A 22,557-nucleotide genomic window follows, 5' to 3' on the forward strand; every position below is an offset into this window, starting at 1 on the left:
TAAAAGTGTATGTGTTTTTAATGTCACAAGGATTAACCAAATTAGACTATACAAAAATCTGTAAGGAAATGTAACACTAAGTGATATAACACTTTAGTCGTATATTCTTTTAAGAAGACAACCCATCATAATATGGCAGTTACTGAGTTAGTTAAAAGGATATTTTTAAGGTTGGGTGCGGTGGCTCACGCCTGTAATCCCAGTACTTTGGGAGGCCGAGGTGGGCGGATCAGCTGAGGTCAGAAGTTCGAGACCAGCCTGACCAACATGGAGAAACCCCATCTCTACTAAAAATTCAAAAATCAGCCGGTCGTGGTGGCGCATGCCTGTAATCCCAGCTACTCAGGAGGCTGAGACAGGAGAATCCCTTGAACCAGGGAGGCGGAGGTTGCGTTGAGCCAAGATAGCACCATTGCACTCTAGCCTGGGCAACAAGAGCAAAACTCCATCTCAAAAAAATAAAAACGATGTTTATAGTAACTCATCTAGACCATATTTGGGGGGAAAAGGACATCTATGCTATTGGGTTGCTTGCTTCAATTCTTCACATCCCATTTTGTTTTTGCTTGCTTAAAACATACTTCTAAAAAGTGAAAACTCAAAAGCAAAAAGTTCCAATTCTGAGTTTAGTATACAGCAATAAAAATTTTGTAAATACCTTCCAATTTCACATGTATGAATCATTTCTTTGATTAAATACTTGTGCTGGAGTAAAAATTAAGATACTAACTCAACAAGAAAAGTTACAATGTGCAGACTTAACATTAGACAATTCAGTTTCTTTCATTTTATTTTTCAGATGACTTCATTTCTCAGGACAGAATGACACAAATACAAGAAGCAGTCTCTAGGGCTGGCTGAGACTACGTTTATCTGTTCTCCTAAAAGCACTAGTTCAGCTCCCAAAAAAGAATTACAAATCTGAGAAGTTAGAGGAAAGGTACAGAATAAGGATTCTGATTAAACAAGAAAAATCAATTAATGACATTGGTACTCTGTTCTTCATATCAGTAATAATACAAACTCAGCCCTTTTAAATCAGAGAATCTGCCATTCTATTTCTAATAAAGTAGTTTTGCAACCCCTAAAGTAAAATAATTACATGAAGGTGTAAACTAATTTGCCTCCTTTAGAGACACTGCAATATAAAAGAGGATTTTTTTTTTTTTTGTAAGCTTCTCCTTCTCAGTTCTGCAGGCTTCATGGTACTTCAGAGCCCCAATAATCAAGCAGTTCATGACAGAAGATAAAGGTGAAAAAGTAGACACAGAGATCTGTGAAGACTTCGCCCATTTTGCTATAGGTATCCATTGATCGATTTATCACTTCAGCAGGAATTCCCGATAATAAAAGTGCAGCTGTTAGTACTGTTGTCTTTATCTTCTTTTCACTCTGTGTAGAGAAAGACTCAAATTAATCTTCAAAGTTTCAGCAGACTACATAAGCTCTATACAAACATAATCAATACTGCTATTTTCAACCTAAATGATTTAAAAACTGTTAATGATATTTTAAAACAATCAGTAATATACCAACATTTACTGAGCACATAATATGTAAATCTTCAAACTGCTAGACAATAGCAGATTATCAGTCTTGCTTTTTTTTTTTTTTTTTGAGACAGTCTCGTTCTGTCGCCCAGGCTGGAGTGCAATGGCTCGATCTCGGCTCACTGCAACCTCCGCCTCCCGGGTTCAAGTGATTCTCCTGCCTCTGCTTCCTGAGTAACTGGGATTACAGGCGCTTGCCACCACGCCTGGCTAATTTTCATATTTTTAGTAGAGACACCTCAGCCTCCCGAGTAGGTGGGACCACAGGCGCACGCTCAGCTAATTTTTGTTATCTGTTGTAGAAACAGTCTTCCTATGTTTCCCAGGGTGGTCTTAAACTTGTAAGCTGAAGCCATCAGCTAGCCTCAGCCTCCCAAAGTGCTGGGATTAGAGACTGCACTTGGCCTGAAGGCCTGTTTTTAATTCTACTTCCCCTGAAGTCCTCCTTGTGCTTTATTTACATAAAACACTGGAGTAATTTATATCTCCTGTGAGCTCCTACGTCACACATTATCCATGTCAGTCATTTAGCAGTTATTTATGTCCTGTCTAGTAATATTTCTTTTTATATTGTACTGCTTTAATATATAAAATTTATATTTTATATTATTTTATATTGTACTGTATATTTTATATTTATATTGTATAATATATTCTTGTTTTTATATTGTACTGTATATATAATAAATTATTATTTATGTCATGCTTCCAAGATGACATTTTCAAAAAACTTTTAATAGCAAGACTGGGCTGGGTGCAGTGGCTCACACTTGTAATCCTGACACTTTGAGAGGCCAAGGCGGGCAGCTCACGAGGTCAGGAGATTGAGACCAGCCTGACCAACATGGTGAAACCCTGTCTCTACTAAAATACAAAAAATAGCCGGGCACGGTGGTGGGTGCCTGTAGTCCCAGCTACTCAGGAGCCTGAGGCAGGAGAATTGCCTGAATCCACAACGTGGAGGTTGCAATGAGCCGAGATCGCGCCACTGAACTCCAGTCTGGGCGACAGAGCGAGACTCCCTCTTAAAAAAAAAAAAAGCAGAATTTTTCTTTATTATCACAAAATCCAATCATATGGTTTAAAAATTTTTTTAATATAAAAACCTATAGTTACCTAAGAGAAATGAAAGCTTATGCTCACAAAAAGCCTCATACAAGGAAGCTCTTAGTCGTAATAACCCAAAACTGAAAACAACCAAGATGTCCATCTACAGGAGACTAGATAAATGGATACAGTCATACAATGGAGTATTATTGAGCCAAGAAAAAAAAAAGAAATTAACTACTGATTTATCCAACATGGATAAATCTCAAAAATATCATGCAGAATAAAAGAAGGCATGCAGAAAAAAGTAAAATCAAGAATGATCCCACTTATATGAATTACTATGCCAGACACAACTAATCTATGGTGGGAAAAAGATCTTTGGGGTATAGGGACTGGGACTGCCTGGAAAGGAGCATGAAGGAAACTCTTGGGGTGACAGCAAAGTTATAAACCTTGAAAGAGGTATGGGTTTCACAGGATGTCAAACGTATCAAATGGTACAATTAAGAAGAGCATTTCAAACAATCAATTAATTATGCTGGTAACCTAGTCTTCATATTAGAACTAATTTTTTTTTTCCTTTTTTTTTGAGACGTAGTCTCGCTCTGTTGCTCAGGCTGGAGTGCAATGGCAGGATCTCGGCCCACCGCCACCTCCACCTTCTGGGTTCAAGCGATTCTCCCACCTCAGCCTCCCCAGTAGCTGGGATTATAGGTACCCAACCATCATGCCTGGCAAATTTTTGTAGAGATGGGGTTTCACCATGTTGGCCAGGCTGGTCTTGAACTCCTGACTTCAGGTGATCCGCCCATCTCGGCCTCCCAAAATGCTGGGATTACAGGCATGAACCACTGCGCCCGGCCTCAGAACTAATTTTACCTTAAAATTTTACCTAAAAAAGGCCGGGCGCGGCGGCTCACACCTGTAATCGCAGCACTTTGGAAGGTGGAGGTGGGCGAATCACAAGGTCAAGAGATAGAGACCAGAGACCAGCTGGGCACAGTGGCTCATGCCTGTAATTACAGCACTTTGGGAGGCTGAGGTGGGCAGATCACAAGGTCAGGAGATCAAGATTGTCTTGGCCAACATGGTGAAACCCCGTCTCTACTAAAATACAAAAAATTAGCTGGGTGTGGTGGCATATGCCTGTAATCCCAGCTACTTGGGAGGCTGAGGCAGGGGAATCACTTGAACCTAGGACGCAGAGGTTGCAGTGAGCAAGATCATGCTATTGCACTCCAGTCTGGCCAAAGAGCAAGACTCCATCTCAAAAAAAAAAAAAAAAAAAAAGAGAGAGACCATCCTGCTCAACATGGTGAAACCCTGTCTCTACTAAAAATACAAAAATTAGCTGGGCTTGGTGGCACGTGCCTGTAGTCCCAGCTATTTGGGAGGCTGAGGTGGGAGAATCGCTTGAACCTGGGAGGCAGAGGTTGCAGTGAGCCAAGATTGTGCCCACTGCACTCCAGCCTGGTAACAAAGTGAGACTACATCTAAAAAAATTTTTTTTTTTTACTTAAAAAAAGAACCTTAAAACAGTAAATTGTAAGTTAATGTTATGTAAGAGGGGTGAGGTATACCGATGTGTACACCTACAACATACTTTGAAATGCATCAAGAAAAATTTGATGGAAAATCTTTACAGAGATTATCTTGGGTTTGAAAACTAAAAATCTGATAGATACGTAATATAATAAGATGCTACTTGTAGAATCTAGGTGGTATTATATAAATGGGTGTTCACGGCACAATTCTTTCAACTTTTGTGTTTATTTATTTTTGAGACAGTCTTGCTCTGTCGCCCAGGAGTGCAGTGGCGCTATCTTGGCTCACTGTAAATTCTGCCACCCGGGTTCCAGCAATTCTCCTGCCTCAGACTTCAAGTAGCTGGGATTACAGGTCTGTACCACCATGCCAAGCTAATTTTTGTATTTTCAGTAGACATACGGTTTCACGATGTTGGCCAGGCTGGTCAGGAACTCCCAGCCTCAGGTGATCTGCCCACCATGGCCTTCCAAAGTGCTGGTATTACAGGTGTGAGGCACCACACCCAGCCAACTTTTGTGTTTAAAAACTGTTATAACAGGCCAGGTGTGGTGGCTCATGCCTGTAATCTCTGCACTTTGGAAGGCCCAGGCGGGCAGATCACCTGAGGCTGGGAGTTCCAGATCAGCCTGACCAACACAGTGATACCCCGTCTCTACTAAAAATACAAAAATTAGGTGGGTGTGGTCACTCACACCTGTAGTCACAGCTACTTGGGAGGCTGAGGCAGGAGAATGAACCCAGGAGGCAGAGACTGCAGTGAGCTGAGATTGTACCCTGCACTCCAGCCTGGGCAACAGAGTGAGACTCTGTCTCAAAAACAAACAAGCAAAAAAACCCTGCTATAACAAAATGCTATTATGTTGGGAGAATATATAAAGTCTCCATTTTCTCTCTTCCATTTACAGAGTACCCATATATACATCTCTATCACACACATAAGTATTGTTAATAATTTCATGTATATTATTTGTTTATGCATATATAAGCAAAATCAAGTAATACATTTTTTATTTTCAAAAAGAAATTAGTATAGATTCTATTCTGAATTTTTTTTCTCTCAATATTTCTTGGAGAGTTTACCATTATCAGTACATTGAGAGCATCTTCATTCTGAATAGATACAATTTTTTTTTTTTGAGACGGAGTTTTGCTCTGTTACCCAGGCTGAAGTGCAATGGCGCGATCTTGGCTCACCACAACCTCTGCCTCCCGGGTTCAAGTGATTCTCCTGCCTCGCCTCCCAAGTAGCTGGGATTGCAGGCGCCCACAACCACACCTGGGTAATTTTTATATTTTTAGTAGAGACGGAGTTTTGCCACGTTGGCCAGGCTGGTCTCGAACTCCTGACCTGAGGTGATCCACCCGCCTCAGCCTCCCAAAGTGCTGGGATTAGGGCATGAGCCACCAAGCCCAGCCTCAAAGGTGAATTTCTAAACAAATGCTTCAATTAAAATTACAAAGTTATTTACTCTTTTACTTCTTGTATTTGACCTATTTGACCCTTCAAAAATACAAATGCTTCAAATCCATTAAAATCATGCACAGGTCTGTCAGCCCATTAAATATAACACATAAACAGCCAAGTAGCCATTTTTCCAGCAAAAAGCTCCCACAAAACTTGATCACACTAGTTAGGCTATCGCCTATGTCAAGCAAGCCAAGCCTCATAAAACTGTATATATCCTTAGTCAAGCAGGCCAGGTAAACAATGACTCTCAACATCATTCTGTTCTGCAATATTTGTCACATATTTATTGCAAATATCAGGCCCTAAACACTGGAGATAAAGTGCACTGCTATTAAGTGTCCAATATGAAGTACAATGAGATAATCAAATCCGTTTTTAGGCCGGGCGCGGTGGCTCAAGCCTGTAATCCCAGCACTTTGGGAGGCCGAGATGGGCGGATCACGAGGTCAGGAGATCGAGAGACGATCCCGGCTAACACGGTGAGACCCCGTCTCTACTAAAAAATACAAAAAAATAGCCGGGCGAGGTGGCGGCGCCTGTGGTCCCAGCTACTCGGAAGGCTGAGGCAGGAGAATGGCGGGAACCTGGGAGGCGGAGCTTGCAGTGAGCTGAGATCCGGCCACTGCACTCCAGCCTGGGCGACAGAGCGAGACTCCGTCTCAAAAAAAAAAAAAAAAAAAAAAAAAAAAAAAAAAAAATCCGTTTTTAAATTTCCTTTATTACAGACAAAATGAATTACTAAATTTACTAATTAAATTTAATACTTTTCTTTTTTTTTTTTTTTTTTTTTTGAGACGGAGTCTCGCTCTGTCGCCCAGGCTGGAGTGCAGTGGCCGGATCTCAGCTCACTGCAAGCTCCGCCTCCCGGGTTCCCGCCATTCTCCTGCCTCAGCCTCCCAAGTAGCTGGGACCACAGGCGCCGCCACCTCGCCCGGCTATTTTTTTGTATTTTTTAGTAGAGACGGGGTTTCACCGTGTTAGCCGGGATCGTCTCTCGATCTCCTGACCTCGTGATCCGCCCGTCTCGGCCTCCCAAAGTGCTGGGATTACAGGCTTGAGCCACCGCGCCGGCCTAATACTTTTCTTAAACAAGTACTATTCACACTCTTTCATGAAGGACCTCAATTCACAATAGACCAATATTTTTGTAAAACAGAATAACAATGTTATGGCAATGTCAAATTGCTATAAAAGTTTCCAATTACTCTTTTTTTTTTTGAGACAGAGTCTCACCCTGTCGCCCAGGCTGGAATAGTGCAGTGGCACAATCTTGGCTCACTGCAACCTCTGACTCCTGGGTTGGAGCAATTCTCCTGCCTCAGCCTCCTGAGGAGCTGGAATTACAGGTGTGCATCACCATACCTGGCTAATTTTTGTATTTCTAGTAGAGATGGAGTTTCACCATGTTGGCCAGGCTGGTCTTGAACTCCTGACCTCAGGTGATCCACCCACCTCAGCCTCTCAGAGTGTGGGAATTACAGGCGTGAACGACCGCACCCGGCCAATTACTCATTTTTTGAACTTAATGCATCACAAACACAAACACATAGTTTAGAGATAAGTGGGCAAACCACACTTTGAGTAGCACTGAATCAGACCATAAGTAGGACTAACATTTTTAAGTTCCTTCAATTAGCTAGTCATAAATCAATCCAAACACATCATCAAAATTTAGAAAAAAAATTAATTTACCTTGGGAAAATATTTGTATAATCCCATGTACGCAAGTTGCAAAGTAAGAAATGGAGCAAATATGGACTGTGAAGATAGAAGATAAAATTAAATATTTCCAACATAATCATTCAAATTACAATAAATCAAACAGCAGCTATAAAATTCCAAGCACAAGCTGTAAAAAAAATTGTTATTATTATTTTTTGAGACAGAGTCTTCCTCTGTCACCCAGTCTGAGTGCAGTGGCACGATCTTGGTTCACAGCAACATCCACCTCCCAGGTTCAAGTGATGCTGGTGCCTCAGCCTTCCAAGTAGATGGGGTTACAAGCGCCCGCCACCATGCCTGGCTAATTTTTGTATTTTTAGTAGAGACAGGGTTTCACCATGTTGGCCAGGATGGTCTAGAACTCCTGACCTCATGTGATCAACCCACCTCGGACTCCCAACATGCTGGGATTACAGGTGTGAGTCACTTCGCCTGGCAATTACTTTTTTTTTTTTAAGACGGAGTCTCACTCTGTCGCCCAGGCTGGAGTGCAGTGACGCAATCTCGGCTCACTGTGACCTCTGCCTCCTGGGTCCAAGCAATTCTCCTGCCTCAGTCTCCCATAAAATAGTAATTTTAATGGTTAAAAGTAATCTTGTTTCCTCAGAAGGGTGAAGAAAATAAAAGATTTGATTTCCTAACATAAAATATGTTTCTCAGGTCATACAATTCTTTCACATTCTTTTAGTGTCCCCAAAACTGTCTTCTCTCATAAAAACTCATCTTTTAAATTATTTAAAGTATTAAATAGTGACAGATGTTTAACACATCATGCAGTAACATCTCCGTCACCCAGAGGGAATTAATTGACATCCAGGAAGCACACAGACAAGGCCCAGCACTCAAAATAGACGGCATTCTTCCAGCTATGCAGAAGGCTGAGGCAGGAGGACTGCTTGAGCCCAGAAGTTCTAGTCCAGCCTGGGCACCACAGCAAGATCCTATCTCTAAAACGTTTTAAACAACAACAAAACTAAATGCTTGGCTGGGCATGGTGGCTCATGCCTGTAATCCTAGCACTTTGGGAAGCAGAGATGGGCGGATCACGAGGTCAAGAGATCGAGACGACCATCCTGGCTGACAAGGTGAAACCCTATCTCTACTAAAAAATTAGCTGGGCATGGTGGGATTACAGGCGTGAGCCACTGTGCCCAGCCCCTCATAACTACTTTTAAAATGAAACCATTAAGAAGCGAGTGAAGGAGCAAACATTACTAGATGGCAGTATGGTGACAGCAGTAAGAAACAGTTGAAACTCTGATAGCAACAAAACCCAGAAAACCAAAACAAAAAAATTCACACAAAAATAGGCATAACATTAAAAGCATGAAAGCACAGAGCCCTTCAGATAGAGACAAAAAAGAGGCAGCTCATTAAATGCTGAAAGCATCACGGATCTTTGCATTATAGCAAACTATGTTGACAAGTTATTATCAAGGAAAAACAAATAAAATCTGTTCAACAGGTTCTATTTATGAAAACATCTGCATAAAAATAGATTTTAGGCCAGGCACGGTGGCTCACGCCTGTAATCCCAGCACTTTGGGAGGCCGTGGTGGGCAGATCACGAGGTCACGACATCGAGACCATCCTGGCTAACACGATGAAACCCCGTCTCTACTAAAAATACAAAAAATTAGCCGTGCATGGTGGCACGTGCCTGTAGTCCCAGCTACTCAGGAGGCTAAGGCAGGAGAATCACTTGAACCCAGGAGGTGGACATTGCAGTGAGCCGAGATTGCACCACTGCACTCCAGCCTAGGCGACAGAAACTCCATCTCAAAAAAAAAAAAAAAAAAAAAACTGTTTTGCTTAATGATATAAACTTTAATTATCTGGATAATTTATTTATGTGCCTGCTACATATACCTAAAATGTCTACTGAATGGAAAAACCTCAGTGCAAGACACTGAACTATGAGCTATGCTTTTCTGTATTCTTCAATATACTGTAAAACAAAATGACCACATCATGGTACAACCAAAATGGACTCATTATGACACTACATTAAGAAATGCTGGCCGGGCGCGGTAGCTCAAGCCTGTAATCCCAGCACTTTGGGAGGCCGAGACGGGTGGATCACGAGGTCAGGAGATCGAGACCATCCTGGCTAACACGGTGAAACCCCGTCTCTACTAAAAAAAATACAAAAAACTAGCCGGGCGAGGTGGCGGGCGCCTGTAGTCCCAGCTACTCGGGAGGCTGAGGCAGGAGAATGGCATAAACCCGGGAGGCGGAGCTTGCAGTGAGCTGAGATCCGGCCACTGCACTCCAGCCTGGGCGACAGAGCGAGACTCCGTCTCAAAGAAAAAAAAAAAAAAAAAGAAATGCTGAAATGTCTTCTGAACCATAGGAAATTTACCTCATATTCAGGACCACAGGAACTGCATTTTACTATTTCAAATTATTTGAAAATTGATAATATACAGTATATATATATATGTAAAGCACTTAACCCTTTGGTTAAAGAATGAAACTGCTAAGGTTTAATCCCAGCATCACTTAGTAGCTGTGTGACCTTCGGCAAATGATTTAACCTCTCTGAGTCTTCATTTCCCAATGGATTCAAATAATACCAAGTTCATAAGAATGAGGATTAGATGAATTAATATATGCAAAGCAATGAGAAGGGTCCGTAGCATGAAAAAAGGGTTTCAGTACAGTCATCCCTCAGTATCTGCAGAGGACTGGTACCAGGTTCCTCCTGACAGATGCTCAAGTCCCTTATATAAAATGGCATAGTATTTGCATATAACCTACTCAATTCCTCCCATATACTTGAAATCATTTCTAGATTTTTTTATGCCTAATACAATGTAAATAGTTGTTATACTGTTTTTATTTGTATTATTTATTTATTTATTTATTTTTTTTTGAGACGGAGTCTCGCTCTGTGGCCCAGGCTGGAGTGCAGTGGCCAGATCTCAGATCACTGCAAGCTCCGCCTCCCAGGTTCACACGGTTCTCCTGCCTCAGCCTCCCGAGTAGCTGGGACTACAGGCGCCCGCCACCTCGCCCGGCTAGTTTTTTGTATTTTTTAGTAGAGATGGGGTTTCACCGGGTTAGCCAGGATAGTCTTGATCTCCTGACCTTGTGATCCGCCCGTCTCGGCCTCCCAAAGTGCTGGGATTACAGGCTTGAGCCACCGCACCCGGCCTTTATTTGTATTATTTATTATTTGTTATTATTGTATTATTTTTTCCCCAAATATATACACATACATATTATTTTTGAGACAGGGAGGGTCTCACTCTGTCACCCAGGCTGGAGTGCAGTGGCATTATCCTGGCTCACTGCAACCTCTTCCTGCCGGATTCAAGCAATTCTCCTGCCTCAGCCTCCCAAGTAACTGGGATTACAAGCGTGCACCACCACGCCCGGCTAAATCCAAATACAAATACTTTCTTTTTTTTTTTTTTTTTTTTGAGACGGAGTCTCGCTCTGTCGCCCAGGCTGGAGTGCAGTGGCCGGATCTCAGCTCACTGCAAGCTCCGCCTCCCGGGTTCACGCCATTCTCCTGCCTCAGCCTCCCGAGTAGCTGGGACTACAGGCGTCCGCCACATCGCCTGGCTAGTTTTTTTGTATTTTTTTTAGTAGAGACGGGGTTTCACCGTGTTAGCCAGGATAGTCTCGATCTCCTGACCTCGTGATCCACCCGTCTCGGCCTCCCAGAGTGCTGGGATTACAGGCTTGAGCCACCGCGCCCGGCCAATCCAAATACTTTCAATCCACAGTTGGTTGAATCCACATAGGGTGCAGAACCAACTGATATGGAGGACCAACAATAATTATTAGGCTCTGTATTTAACCAGAACACTTCATTCTATAAGATGAATAGCAAAGTTAATAACGTATCTTCAAACAGCCACATGGATCCGGTAGATATTAATTTTGGCAATGACTTCTATGGGTCAAAAGCACTCATAATTATTAACATTTTGCATTTTCCATTAAGTTAGTTAATAATTTACAGATCTTTTCTTACCAAGTATTTGCAAACAAAAGCTCTGACTCCAAGAGCAAGAAGAGCACATCCCACCAATCTAAATATTCGAAAAGAGTCAAATTCTTCTGTTGTACTTCCATCCTCTTGACTGGGTTTTTCACTAATCAGCTGTTTCCTTAGCTTCATTGCTTCTTCGAATCTGGAAAGGTACTGCTCTAGGCCATGGCGGGCACCCCTCTGGACTGAGTCCGCTGTCAAGTCCCCTCTGTTTCGCTGCCGGAGCTCAAGGTTGACATCATTACTGCACTCAGGTGGTTTAATGAAAGAGTCCAATTTGTCTCCCAGTTGGGTCCCCTTTACCTCGGCCACACCACCCTGCTGGTCAGTTGTTCCTGTACTGACTGAATCACCCAGCACTACTCGTTTTGAAACTGAAGGAACGCTGAGGGAGTTCAGTTTATCACTGTCCTGCTGCTTTGATTTTGTTTGACTTTCTTCTTCTGAGAAAAGAAATTTAAAAGCCTTATGTATTTATTACATACTGGCAAACACCTTACATGTTTATGTTTTAAAATATGCTGTTGCAGCTAGAACTCAGCAGTCTCTGAATCAAAATAAATAAATATTGATTCTGCATTAAAGAAAAGCTGGTTTCGGCCAGGCACAGTGGCTCACGCCTGTAATCCCAACACTTTGGGAGGCTGAGGTGGGTGCATCATGAGGTCAAGAGATTGAGACTATCCTAGCCAACATGGTGAAACTCCGTCGCTACTAAAAATACAAAAATTAGCTGGGTGTGGTGGCATGTGCCTGCAGTCCCAGCTGTCTGTAGTCCCAGCTACTCTGGCTGAGGCAGGAGAATCGCTTGAAACCCGGGAGGCAGAGGTTGCCATGAGCCGAGATTGCGCCACTGCACTCCGTCTGCATCTGCCTGGCGACAGAGCGAGACTTAAAAAAAAAAAAAAAAAAAGCCGGGCGCGGTGGCTCAAACCTGTAATCCCAGCACTCTGGGAGGCCGAGGCGGGCGGATCACGAGGTTAGGAGATCGAGACCATCCTGGCTAACACGGTGAAACCCCGTCTCTACTAAAAAAAATACAAAAAACTAGCCGGGCGAGGTGGCGGGCGCCTGTAGTCCCAGCTATTCGGGAGGCTGAGGCAGGAGAATGGCGTAAACCCGGGAGGCGGAGCTTGCAGTGAGCTGAGATCCGGCCACTGCACTCCAGCCCGGGCGACAGAGCGAGACTCCGTCTCAAAAAAAAAAAAAAAAAAAAGTTGGTTTCTTCCTCTACACCCTCAAAATATATCACCCAAAATGAGTATTCTGCAGAGGAAATAACTCAAACTTTATGGGTAGGAGATAAGATTAGTAGACCAACTAGGAAAGATATTCAGAGATTGAGCAAACTGAAAAGACCAACTTTTTATGGATAATATATCCCAGATGTATGATTGCATTGCCTGCCTTAGCTTATTTGGTTAAAAATATAAAATCAGTAAGGCATTTTAAAATCTGTATTTTAAAATTAGATTTGTGAATCCAGTGCCCTATGAGCATAGGGTGTGGCATATCCCACAGCTACTGTTTATGTGGTCAGACAACCATTAGTAGGTAATTCAGCAGTTTTAAGATGCTACTCTGGTGTGTTTTTTTTGTTTGTTTTTTGTTTCTTTTTTAAAAAAAGGCCAGGCACAATGGCTCACACCTGTAATCCTGTAAGCCCAGCACTTTTTTTTTTTTTTTTTTTTTTTTTTTGAGACGGAGTCTCGCTCTGTAGCCCAGGCTGGATTGCAGTGGCCGGATCTCAGCTCACTGCAAGCTCCGCCTCCCGGGTTCACGCCATTCTCCGGCCTCAGCCTCCCGAGTAGCTGGGACTACAGGCGCTGCCACCTCGCCCGGCTATTTTTTGTATTTCTTAGTAGAGACGGGGTTTCACCGTGTTAGCCAGGATGGTCTCGATCTCCTGACCTCGTGATCCGCCCATCTCGGCCTCCCAAAGTGCTGGGATTACAGGCTTGAGCCACCGCGCCCGGCCAAGCCCAGCACTTTTGGAAGCAAAGGCTGGTGGATCACTTGAGCCCAGAAGTTCAAGACCAGCTTAGGCAACATAGTGAGACCCCCATCTCCACACACACAATTTTTTTTTTTAATTAGCCGGGCATTGTGGTGTACGCCTGTGGTCCTAGCTACTCTGGAGGCTGAGGTAGCAGGATTGCTTAAGCCCAGGAGTTTGAGGCTGCAGTAAGCTATGATCATGCCACTGCACTCTAGCCAAGGATACAGAGGGAGACCTTGTCTCAAAAAACAAAACCTTTAAAGACATAAAATTTTCAAAGCAAAAGAACAAAATATAGAAAGTGCCGGCTGGGCGCGGTGGCTCAAGCCTGTAATCTCACCACTTTGGGAGGCCGAGGCAGGCGGATCACGAGGTCAGGAGATTGAGACCAGCCTGGCCAACATGGTGAAACTCCGTCTCTAATAAAAATACAAAAAATTATCCGGGCGTGGTGGCACGTGCCTGTACTCCCAGCTACTCAGGAGGCTGAGGCAGGAGAATTGCTTGAACCCAGGAGGCGGAGCTTGCAGTGAGCGGAGATCGCACCACTGCACTCCAGCCTGGGCAACAGAGCGAGACTTCGTCTCAAAAACAAAAAGAAAAAAGAAAAAAAGAAAGTACCTCGGGTAAGATCGTAAATAATGCTTTAAGAATAAGTAGCCTGATAGAAAAATGTTTCTTCTAGTGTTCTAGAAGAATTTGAAATGTTTTTCTTACCTCTCATTTGAACTATCTAAAAATGCAGAGCTATACACCTAAAGCCTTCCAGAACAAAAGTCACAAAGATCTAAGGAGCTTGCGAGCACTGACTAAAGACCAATTACTAAAGGAAACAGTGGAAAAACACTAGGGCGTGCTAATTGTTCAGTTATACTCACGTGAAATAAATTTTTTTAAAATAAAATCATTGGATATATGTTTGGGGGAGGAATGAGGTGCTCTCCTTTAGAAATGCAGTTCCAGACATCAATGACATCGATCTCCCCTGGTGAGGAGAGGAAACTCTCAGGTGCACGTCGCACTTGCTGGGTCTCTGAAGAATGCTCACTCTCATTTTTCCCACCTTTTCTTGCCGGCCCGTAGGTGACAAGTGTTGAGGGCACTGAACACAGACACTAGAATATGACCACAGAGTCCCTGATACACGTAGGACGAACTAGCGGGCAGTTCCGTAAAGACAGGCTGACGTGGGCGGACAAGAGTTACACAGCAAAAGGCAAAAGAAGGTAGACGCTACAGAAGGCACTGTAAGGAAAAGCACTTGGAACCTTAACAAGGAAAGCCATCTTCCTAAGGGGAGCAGTGGACACGACAGTCTGGGGATACAACGTGCGCCCTTCAAGACGAGAAGTGGCTAAGGAAAAAAGGGGCTGTTAACGTAACTGGGCAGAGACGGCGAGGGCTCTGCAGGCAGGGTGGGGAAAATCTCACAGCGAGGCTCCAGGAAAATTGAGGGGAGCGACTGGGGAACATCCTGGGGTTCAGGAATGAGAACTTGGGATATAACCGAAGGGGCGGGACAGAGAGGAAGTCAAAGAGCAGGGCTTGGTCAAAAAGGTCAGTGGAGTGGAGGTGGGAGAGGGAAGAATGACCCTGAAGATTCAAGGGGAGAGGCGGGAGACAGAGGGGAAATCGAGGCTCTTACCCGCGCCGCTCCCGGGCCTGTGAAAGCCCATGATCCGGTTGATGCGCTGTTCGGAGTTCATGAGCAGCTTCCTCCGACGCAGCTCGGCTCGACGCTGGGAGGCCGACAGGCCTGAGCCCGCTGGGACCCCCGGCCTCTCCCCGCCGTCGGTAGCGAAAGCCATCGACTCCATCCTCCCGTCCACAGTCTGGGAGGGGTGGCAGGAGCGCTGGTGTTGGCCGCCGCGGCGAGGGCGATGACTAGAGCCCGGGCCGCAAGGCGCGCGTCCCCTTCCCACTATAGTCCCTCCCCCGAGCGCGGTGCCGGAGCCTGTGAGCTAAGCACGCAAGCGCCGCTCCACGCGACGAAGCGCCAGGCTCTGGCCGCCATCTTGAGTGAGGGCAGCGCTGGACGCCCTGATTCCTCCCCAACTCGTCTGGCCCTCACCCAACAGACCCCTCTGCTGTTCACTCGGAGGTGAAGAAAACCAGCACCCAGGGCCGGGAGTGGTGGCTCACGCCTGTAATCCTAGTACTTTGGAAGGCCGAGGCGGGCGGATCACGAGGTCAGGAGTTCAAGACTAGCCTGGCCAACACGGTGAAACCCCCGTCTCTACTAAAAATACAAAAAATTAGCCGGGCGTGGTGGCGCGCGCCCGTAATCCCGGCTACTCGGGAGGCTGAGGCAGGAGAATCGCGTGGACCCAGGAGGCCGAGGTTGCAGTGAGCCGAGATCGCGCCACTGCACTCCAGCCTGTGCTACAGAGCAAGACTCTGTCTCGAGGGGAAAAAAAAGAAGAGAAGAGAGAGGAGAGGGAGAGGAGAGGGAGAGGAGAGGAGAGGAGAGAAGAGGAAAGGAAACCGGAAGTGGGAAAGGGATGGCAGTGAATAATCAGCCTAGATTTGGTGCCAGGAAGCAAAATGGAGGTTGCAGCGGCAGTCGCTTGTTTACAGACCGGCGGCCTCGCTTGTAGGGAGCCACGCTTAAACGGAGCCTTACGCTGGGATTTGTTCTTGGTTCCTGTTCCTCATCCTTAACTTCTCTACGCCCAAGAATACGGGTGCTGTGTTCCTAGGCTTTCCTAACGTTTTGTGCGTTTTTGTTCAAATCAGAATTTCCCAGTGAAGCCTTTCGTGCACATTCTATCTAAATTGCCAGCACTCCCCATTCCCCTTCTCCACCTTATTTTTTCTCCTTGTCGTTTATGACCACCTCGCATGCTATATTATTTTTTTTCCTTCTTATCATTTATGACCAACTTGCATGCTAAAGATGCTCCAGTCTGGGCGACAGAGCGAGACTCCGTCTCAAAAAAAAAAAAAAAAAAAAAAAAAAGAAATACAACACTTAAATTCTTACAGCCGAATTAAAAGTTGGACTAGAAATTTATTCCAGAAAGAATTAATTTTATGGAACAGTTTTCAAATATTTGAAAAGGAAATGGCTTGAAGTTTTTCAGAACTGTAGACAAGGATCTTTAAAGTGTGCTCTGAATAACAAGCAGGATAAAAAAATAAACTACAGGCCTGGCGCAGTGGCTCATGCCTGTAATCCCAGCACTTTGGGAGGCCGAGGCGGGCGGATCACCTGAGGTCGGGAGTTCGAGACCAGCCTGACCAACATGGAGAAATCCCGTCTCTACTAAAAATACAAAATTAGCCCGGTGTGGTGCCGCATGCCTGTAATCCCAGCCACTCGGGAGGCTGAGGCAGGAGAATTGCTTGAACCCAGGAGGCGGGGGTTGCGCTGAGCCGAGATCGTGCCATTGCACTCCAGCCTGGGCAACAAGAGTGAAACTCCGTCTCAAAAGAAAAATTAAAAAAAACAAAAAACCACCAAAAGAACCCAACAGTAACAAAACTATAGAACATTAAGGATGAAAGCCAAGACAGGTGGATCACTTGAGGCTAGGAGCTGGAGACCAGCCTGGTCAACATGGTGAAACCGTGTCTCTATTAAAAATTACAGGCATGCGCCACCACGCCCAGCTAATTTTGTATTTTTAGTAAAGACGGGGTTTCTCCATGTTGGTCAGGCTGGTCTCGAACTCCCAACCTCAGGTGATCCACCTGCCTCGGCCTCCCAAAGTGCTGGGATTACAGGCATGAGCCACGGGGCGCCTGGCCAGTCATCTCATTACACAAGGGTACAGAAGACAATGGAGTAATATCTTAACATTATAAATGGAAAAATAACCTTTGATATAGAATTTCAAACCCAGCTATCCTTGAGGAGCAAGCATCAAGAATTCAGTTTATGGCCTCCCAGACATCTACTTAGGCTATTTAAAGAACCTTCAGCACTAGTTTTTCATTGACATAATTTGGATGCACAACATAGCACTACTTAGTAATTGGCAAGTTATTCATGTCATTTTTTACTTAAAGAGACAGGGTCTTGCTTTCTTGCCCTGGCTGGCATGCAGTGGTACAATCATGGTTCATTGCAGTTTCACACTCCTAGTCTCAAGGGATCTCCCCCGCCTCAGTCTCCTGAGTACCTGGGACTACAAGCGTGAGTCACCATGCCCCGCCACTTTTTTTTTTTTTTTTTTTTTTTTTTTGAGACTGAGTCTCGCACTGTCACCCAGGCTGGAGTGCGGTGGCGTGATCTCGGCTCACTGCAACCTCTGCTTCCCAGGTTCAAGCAGTTCTCCTGCCTGAGCCTCCCAAGTAGCTGGGGTTACAGGTGCCCACCACCATGCCCAGCTAATTTTTTGTATTTTTAGTACTGACGGGGTTTCACTATGTTGGCCAGGCTGGTCTCAAACTCCTGGCCTTGTGATCCACCTGCCTTGGCCTCCCAACGTGCTGGGATTGCAGGCGTGAGCCACCATGCCTGGCCTTTTTTTTTTTTTGAGACAAGAGTCTCGCTATGTCGCCCAGGCTGGAGTACAGTGGCACAATCTCAGCTCCCTGCAACCTCTGCCTCTCGAATTCAAGCAATTCTCATGCCTCAGACTCTCAAGTAGTTAGGATTACAGGCACCCAGCACCATGCCCAGCTAATTTTTGTATTTTTAGTAGAAACATGGTTTCACCATGTTGGCCAGGGTGGTCTTGAACTCCTGACCTCAGGTGATCTGCCTGCCTCAGCCTCTCAAAGTTTTGGGATTACAGGAGTGAGCCACCGTGCCTGGCCCTTTTTTTTTTTTTGAGGTGGAGTTTTGCTCTTGTTCCCCAAGCTAGCGTGCAGTGGCGCGATCTTGGCTCACTGCAACCTTGGCCAGGGTTCAAGTGATTCTCCTGCCTCAGTCTCCCGAGTAGCTGGGATTACAGGCACATGCCACCATGCCTGGCTAAGTTTTTGTATTTTTTGTAGAAATGGGGTTTCACCATGTTGGCCAGGCTGGTCTTGAACTCCTGACCTCAGGTGATCCACCTGCCTTGGCCTCCCAAAATGCTCAGATTACAGCCGTTGAGCCACCACGCCCAGCCTACTTTTAAAAACTATTTTGTAGAGACAAGGTTTCGCCATCTGGCCCAGACAGTTCTTCAACTCCAGGCCTCAAGCGATCCTTACACCTGGGCCTCCCAAACTGCTGGGATTACAGGTGTGGGCCACCGTACCAAGCTCATATCACTTTAGATAACTAGTCACTATATATAAGCTCTTTCAATTAACTTTATTGAATAACCAAGTTGATAAGTTAGCACAGATCAAACGATTGTTTGCATGGGTTACAAGTGACTTTTTTTTTTTACAGGAATAAAACAGTGAAAATTACAAACTGTAAAAAGGAAGACAAATCTTGTCTCCAACATTTCAGAGAAGCAAGATTTAACACAGCACATTGAAGATCAATACATATTTGAATTTGAGAACAAGAATTTAATATTACAATATTATACACTACTTTACAAAATTAAAATTTCTATGTAAGGATTACATTTGTAATAGTTAACAAAATCTTGAAATCACATTTGGTGGTCCCCTAGATAATAGCTGTTATGCATCTTCGATTAGAAGAAATAAATCTTTATTCTAATTATTGCAAAACAGTCTATTAGACTCAATACATTACATTAAATTAAAAACTGAAAATATATGCAAACTAAAATAAATGGTACTGCTTGAGTGACTATTAGTATGTCAGACTTACAGAAATGTTATTTTAAAAATCCTAGAAATTAGAAAAATAGAGTACTTTTTATGGTAGAACTGCCATGCTCAGATTTAAATACCAAGATTGCCCTTGTCTGTTACATTAGTAGTTGTAGATCTGTAGAAAATTCAAGGATCTTTCATAATTTACAACTATGATTAAAAAAAATATGGCATAGTGTAAATATTAGTTGCTTTACATCAAAAAGTAATACAAGATGATATGGCAGGTAGTGCCCTATCAGGGGAAAAAAAAAGAATCAAATTAAAAAACACATTCAACATTGCAAAAAATAATTGCTTTGTATCAGTATCTCCAAAGGCTCATTCATTCTCTCATTATGTGGAGAACAAATATTGTGAATCCTAACTAAAGTTATGTTTTTCATGACCTGTTATAAAATTATTCTGAATTGCACATGTTACAGAGTATCTAAAATAATATTTAAAAGTAAATTTGTGAAATATACTAATAAAGCATGTGGTAATAACAAGAGTCATACCCACTTAGGGATGTAGTGAGAGGCACAAGGAAGATTATCCCTAAAAGCACAAATGTTTCCCTCTAGAAGATTCTTTACTACTATTAAGAAAGGACCTACAAATAACTCCACTTAAAATCACATTAAGAGGAACATTTTAGTTATTTTAAGAAACATCAGCATGTAACGACTGTTTATTTAAAAGAGGGGATAATATAATTTGCTACAATTTGAAAATTGCTTCTTAATAGATGAAGCCGCTTTCAAGAAAACTTCCAGTTCAATGTGCCACTTACACACTGCAAACCAACCTTAACACTGCTTAAGGGAGATATTTTCATAAAACACGATTATTTTGCCGGGCGCGGTGGCTCACGCCTGTAATCCCAGCACTTTGGGAGGCCGAGGCGGGTGGATGACAAGGTCAGGAGATCGAGACCATCCTGGCTAACACGGTGAAACCCCGTCTCTACTAAAAAATACAAAAAATTAGCCGGGCATGGTGGCGGGCGCCTGGAGTCCCAGCTACTCGGGAGGCTGAGGCAGGAGAATGGCGGGAACCCGGGCGGCGGAGCTTGCAGTGAGCTGAGATCCGGCCACTGCACTCCAGCCTGGGCGACAGAGCGAGACTCCGTCTCAAAAAAAAAAAAAAAAACAAAAAAAAAAACACGATTATTTTGATCCAGCTGGCAAGCAGTAGTTGTATACTGTAGAGGGACTGCTTCTTCCCTATCCCAAACAACTCAGTTAAAGTCAGCTCATACTGATATAAACCTGAAAGTTACTATTTCATTGGTGATCATATAAGACCAAGATTGTAAACACATTTTCTAACCCATTAAAACAAAATAAAAAACCCAAAAATATTTTGATCAAGTATTATACATGAACATATTTAAGAAATTCATAAGACAAAATCAATCTGTGAAAACTGAGCCAAACTCTTAAACATACTATGTCACAGCACTTTAAATACACAAAATATAATTCACCTATTTGTAAACAAAATTCACTCAATAGTTTTGACTATAATATTTCTCTAGCTGAATCAAGAAAGCAGTCTCTTAAGGATTTTCAGAAATCAAGTTTCTTTCATAACTTTAATATGTTGGATCTGTGTAATCTTAATATCCACCAAATCAAACAGCAGCATTTATGCTTTAATAGGTTTTCATATTCAAGAATAAATATTTCTTATGAGTGACTTCCAATTTAACAAACTCTTTAGAAAAATGTTACTGATGTATTTGGATAGTACTTTAGAAACCTTTCACTTCTTCACCCTCATTTCACCAAAAACCCCCATTTTTATTACATACCCAGAGCAGAAATGCACCAAACAAAATCCACTTAAAGGATCAACATAATTAAAGTTTCTTATCTCCCTATTATCATCATTGCCAGTCCCAATGTTTATGAAGACAGCTCAAACTCTTTTCACTACAGATTAAGAGAGTATGTCCAAGTCTTCGTCGGGAAATCAAAAAACCACCTACTGATAGTTCTCACTTCAAATCAAAGTGACTTTGTTCTTCAAGTATAAAGAATACTGACAGATTTTAAAGCTTGAATGTGTTTCTTCATATCTTTCTCAAGCTATACTAGAATTAGTTTACTCTAGTTTTAGTCAACATGATGATCCTTTCCCTTCCTTAAAAAAGAAAAACAAAAAAACAGACAACATGTGGGGAATGAATTCTAGTTTTCCTACATTATATTTACTTCCCATTGTTTTTATTTTAAAAACATCACTACCAATGAATTTGTAACTTCCCTGCAACACAGTCTTGTGAGGTTTTAAATGTAGCAGCCAAAAATTCAGAGAAATATACATGTAGAACACAGAAATCTTTATTTTATAAAATGTACTTTGCCTCTGCAATATTGTCTTATTTTAATCCATAACAACTCAAACATAATTGGCAAGAAAAAAGTATCATATGTAGCTATATTCTGATTTGAAAAATACAGTATTTCAGAGTTGCATGTTTGATTCTCTGCTGTGGTCTTTTATTTGCTATAGGTTGTTGAAATCACAGTGAGAACATCTCAATCATCACATTAGTCCACAAACATAATAGAAAAAGAAGGTATTACACATTTCCAGGTATTCTGCACTATTGTGACGTTCCTTAGAAATAAGTCAAATTTCTTCATTCATTCATTTATTCACTTGTTGCTGTATATGCAACAGGAATTCATAATATGATAGTGCAGATTCTGTTCTGTCTTCTATCATGTTTTGAAGGAAGTTTGCTTTCATTGGACTCTCATCCCTTAGGAATAAAAGGCAAAAAATTTTAGATAAAATGTAGCAGTAAAATAAACAGACTTGTCAGAAGGCTTCTGATTTTCTCATAACCATAATAACATTTACTATATAAACAGTTACTTCTAGAGGCTTTCTCTGAGAATACTTGGTTGATTATGTAAATTTCAAGCTGTTTAAGGGAAAAGCTTATGGTGTATGATGGAATTAAGATAGTTGATCCAGAAATTCCACTTTATATCCAAAGGAATTGAAATCAGTATACCAAAGAGATGTCTGCACTTCCATGATCACTGCAGCATTAATCACAATAGCCAAGATATGGAAATAACTGAATGGATTTTTCTTTTTTTTTTTTTTTTTTTTGTGAGACGGAGTCTCGCTCTGTCACCCAGGGTGGAGTGCAGTGGCCGGATCTCAGCTCACTGCAAGCTCCGCCTCCTGGGTTCATGCCATTCTCCTGCCTCAGCCTCCCAAGGAGCTGGGACTACAGGCGCCCGCCACCTCGCCCAGCTAGGTTTTTGTATTTTTTTAGGAGAGACGGGGTTTCACCGTGTTAGCCAGCATGGTCTCGATCTCCTGACCTCGTGATCCGCCCGTCTCGGCCTCCCAAAGTGCTGGGATTACAGGCTTGAGCCACCGCGCCTGGCCTGGATTTTTAAAATGTTGTATATATACACAACGGAATTCTACTGAGCCTTTCTTTTTTTTTTTTTTTTTTGAGATGGAGTTTTGCTCT

At 43.0% G+C, this 22,557-nt stretch overlaps 2 protein-coding genes and 1 long non-coding RNA gene across 4 annotated transcripts in view; 1 reads left to right on the top strand and 2 right to left on the bottom strand.

The window, feature by feature from the left end:
• Window positions 1-772: 772 nt before the first annotated feature.
• On the bottom strand, window positions 773-15,796 carry LOC105467134 (calcium modulating ligand). 2 transcript variants are annotated; one of them, XM_011716550.3, is made up of 4 exons: window positions 14,986-15,788; window positions 11,324-11,784; window positions 7,309-7,374; window positions 773-1,392 (listed from the first exon to the last, which is right to left on the bottom strand). In XM_011716550.3, exons 1-4 carry the CDS (start codon window positions 15,155-15,157, stop codon window positions 1,201-1,203), a joined length of 891 nt encoding a protein of 296 aa, XP_011714852.2. In that variant the 5' UTR covers window positions 15,158-15,788; the 3' UTR covers window positions 773-1,200. The 2 variants fall into 2 exon arrangements, with proteins under 2 accessions (XP_011714852.2, XP_070954539.1); XM_071098438.1 differs by lacking the exon at window positions 7,309-7,374 and having other exon boundaries at window positions 14,986-15,796.
• On the top strand, window positions 15,392-19,053 carry LOC139363765 (uncharacterized). The gene is made up of 2 exons (XR_011624669.1): window positions 15,392-15,529; window positions 18,670-19,053. It is a non-coding gene; the product is annotated as an uncharacterized lncRNA (long non-coding RNA).
• The window catches only part of LOC105467255 (SEC24 homolog A, COPII coat complex component), an 81,600-nt gene continuing 77,612 nt past the window's right edge, over window positions 18,570-22,557 (bottom strand). Inside the window, exon 23 of the mRNA XM_071098435.1 lies at window positions 18,570-21,825. Within this exon, the coding sequence (XP_070954536.1) occupies window positions 21,711-21,825 (115 nt within the window). The 3' untranslated portion in view covers window positions 18,570-21,710. The remainder of the gene's footprint in view (window positions 21,826-22,557) is intronic.

The sequence above is a fragment of the Macaca nemestrina genome, chromosome 6, assembly GCF_043159975.1.
Source record: "Macaca nemestrina isolate mMacNem1 chromosome 6, mMacNem.hap1, whole genome shotgun sequence".
Taxonomy (NCBI): domain Eukaryota; kingdom Metazoa; phylum Chordata; class Mammalia; order Primates; family Cercopithecidae; genus Macaca; species Macaca nemestrina.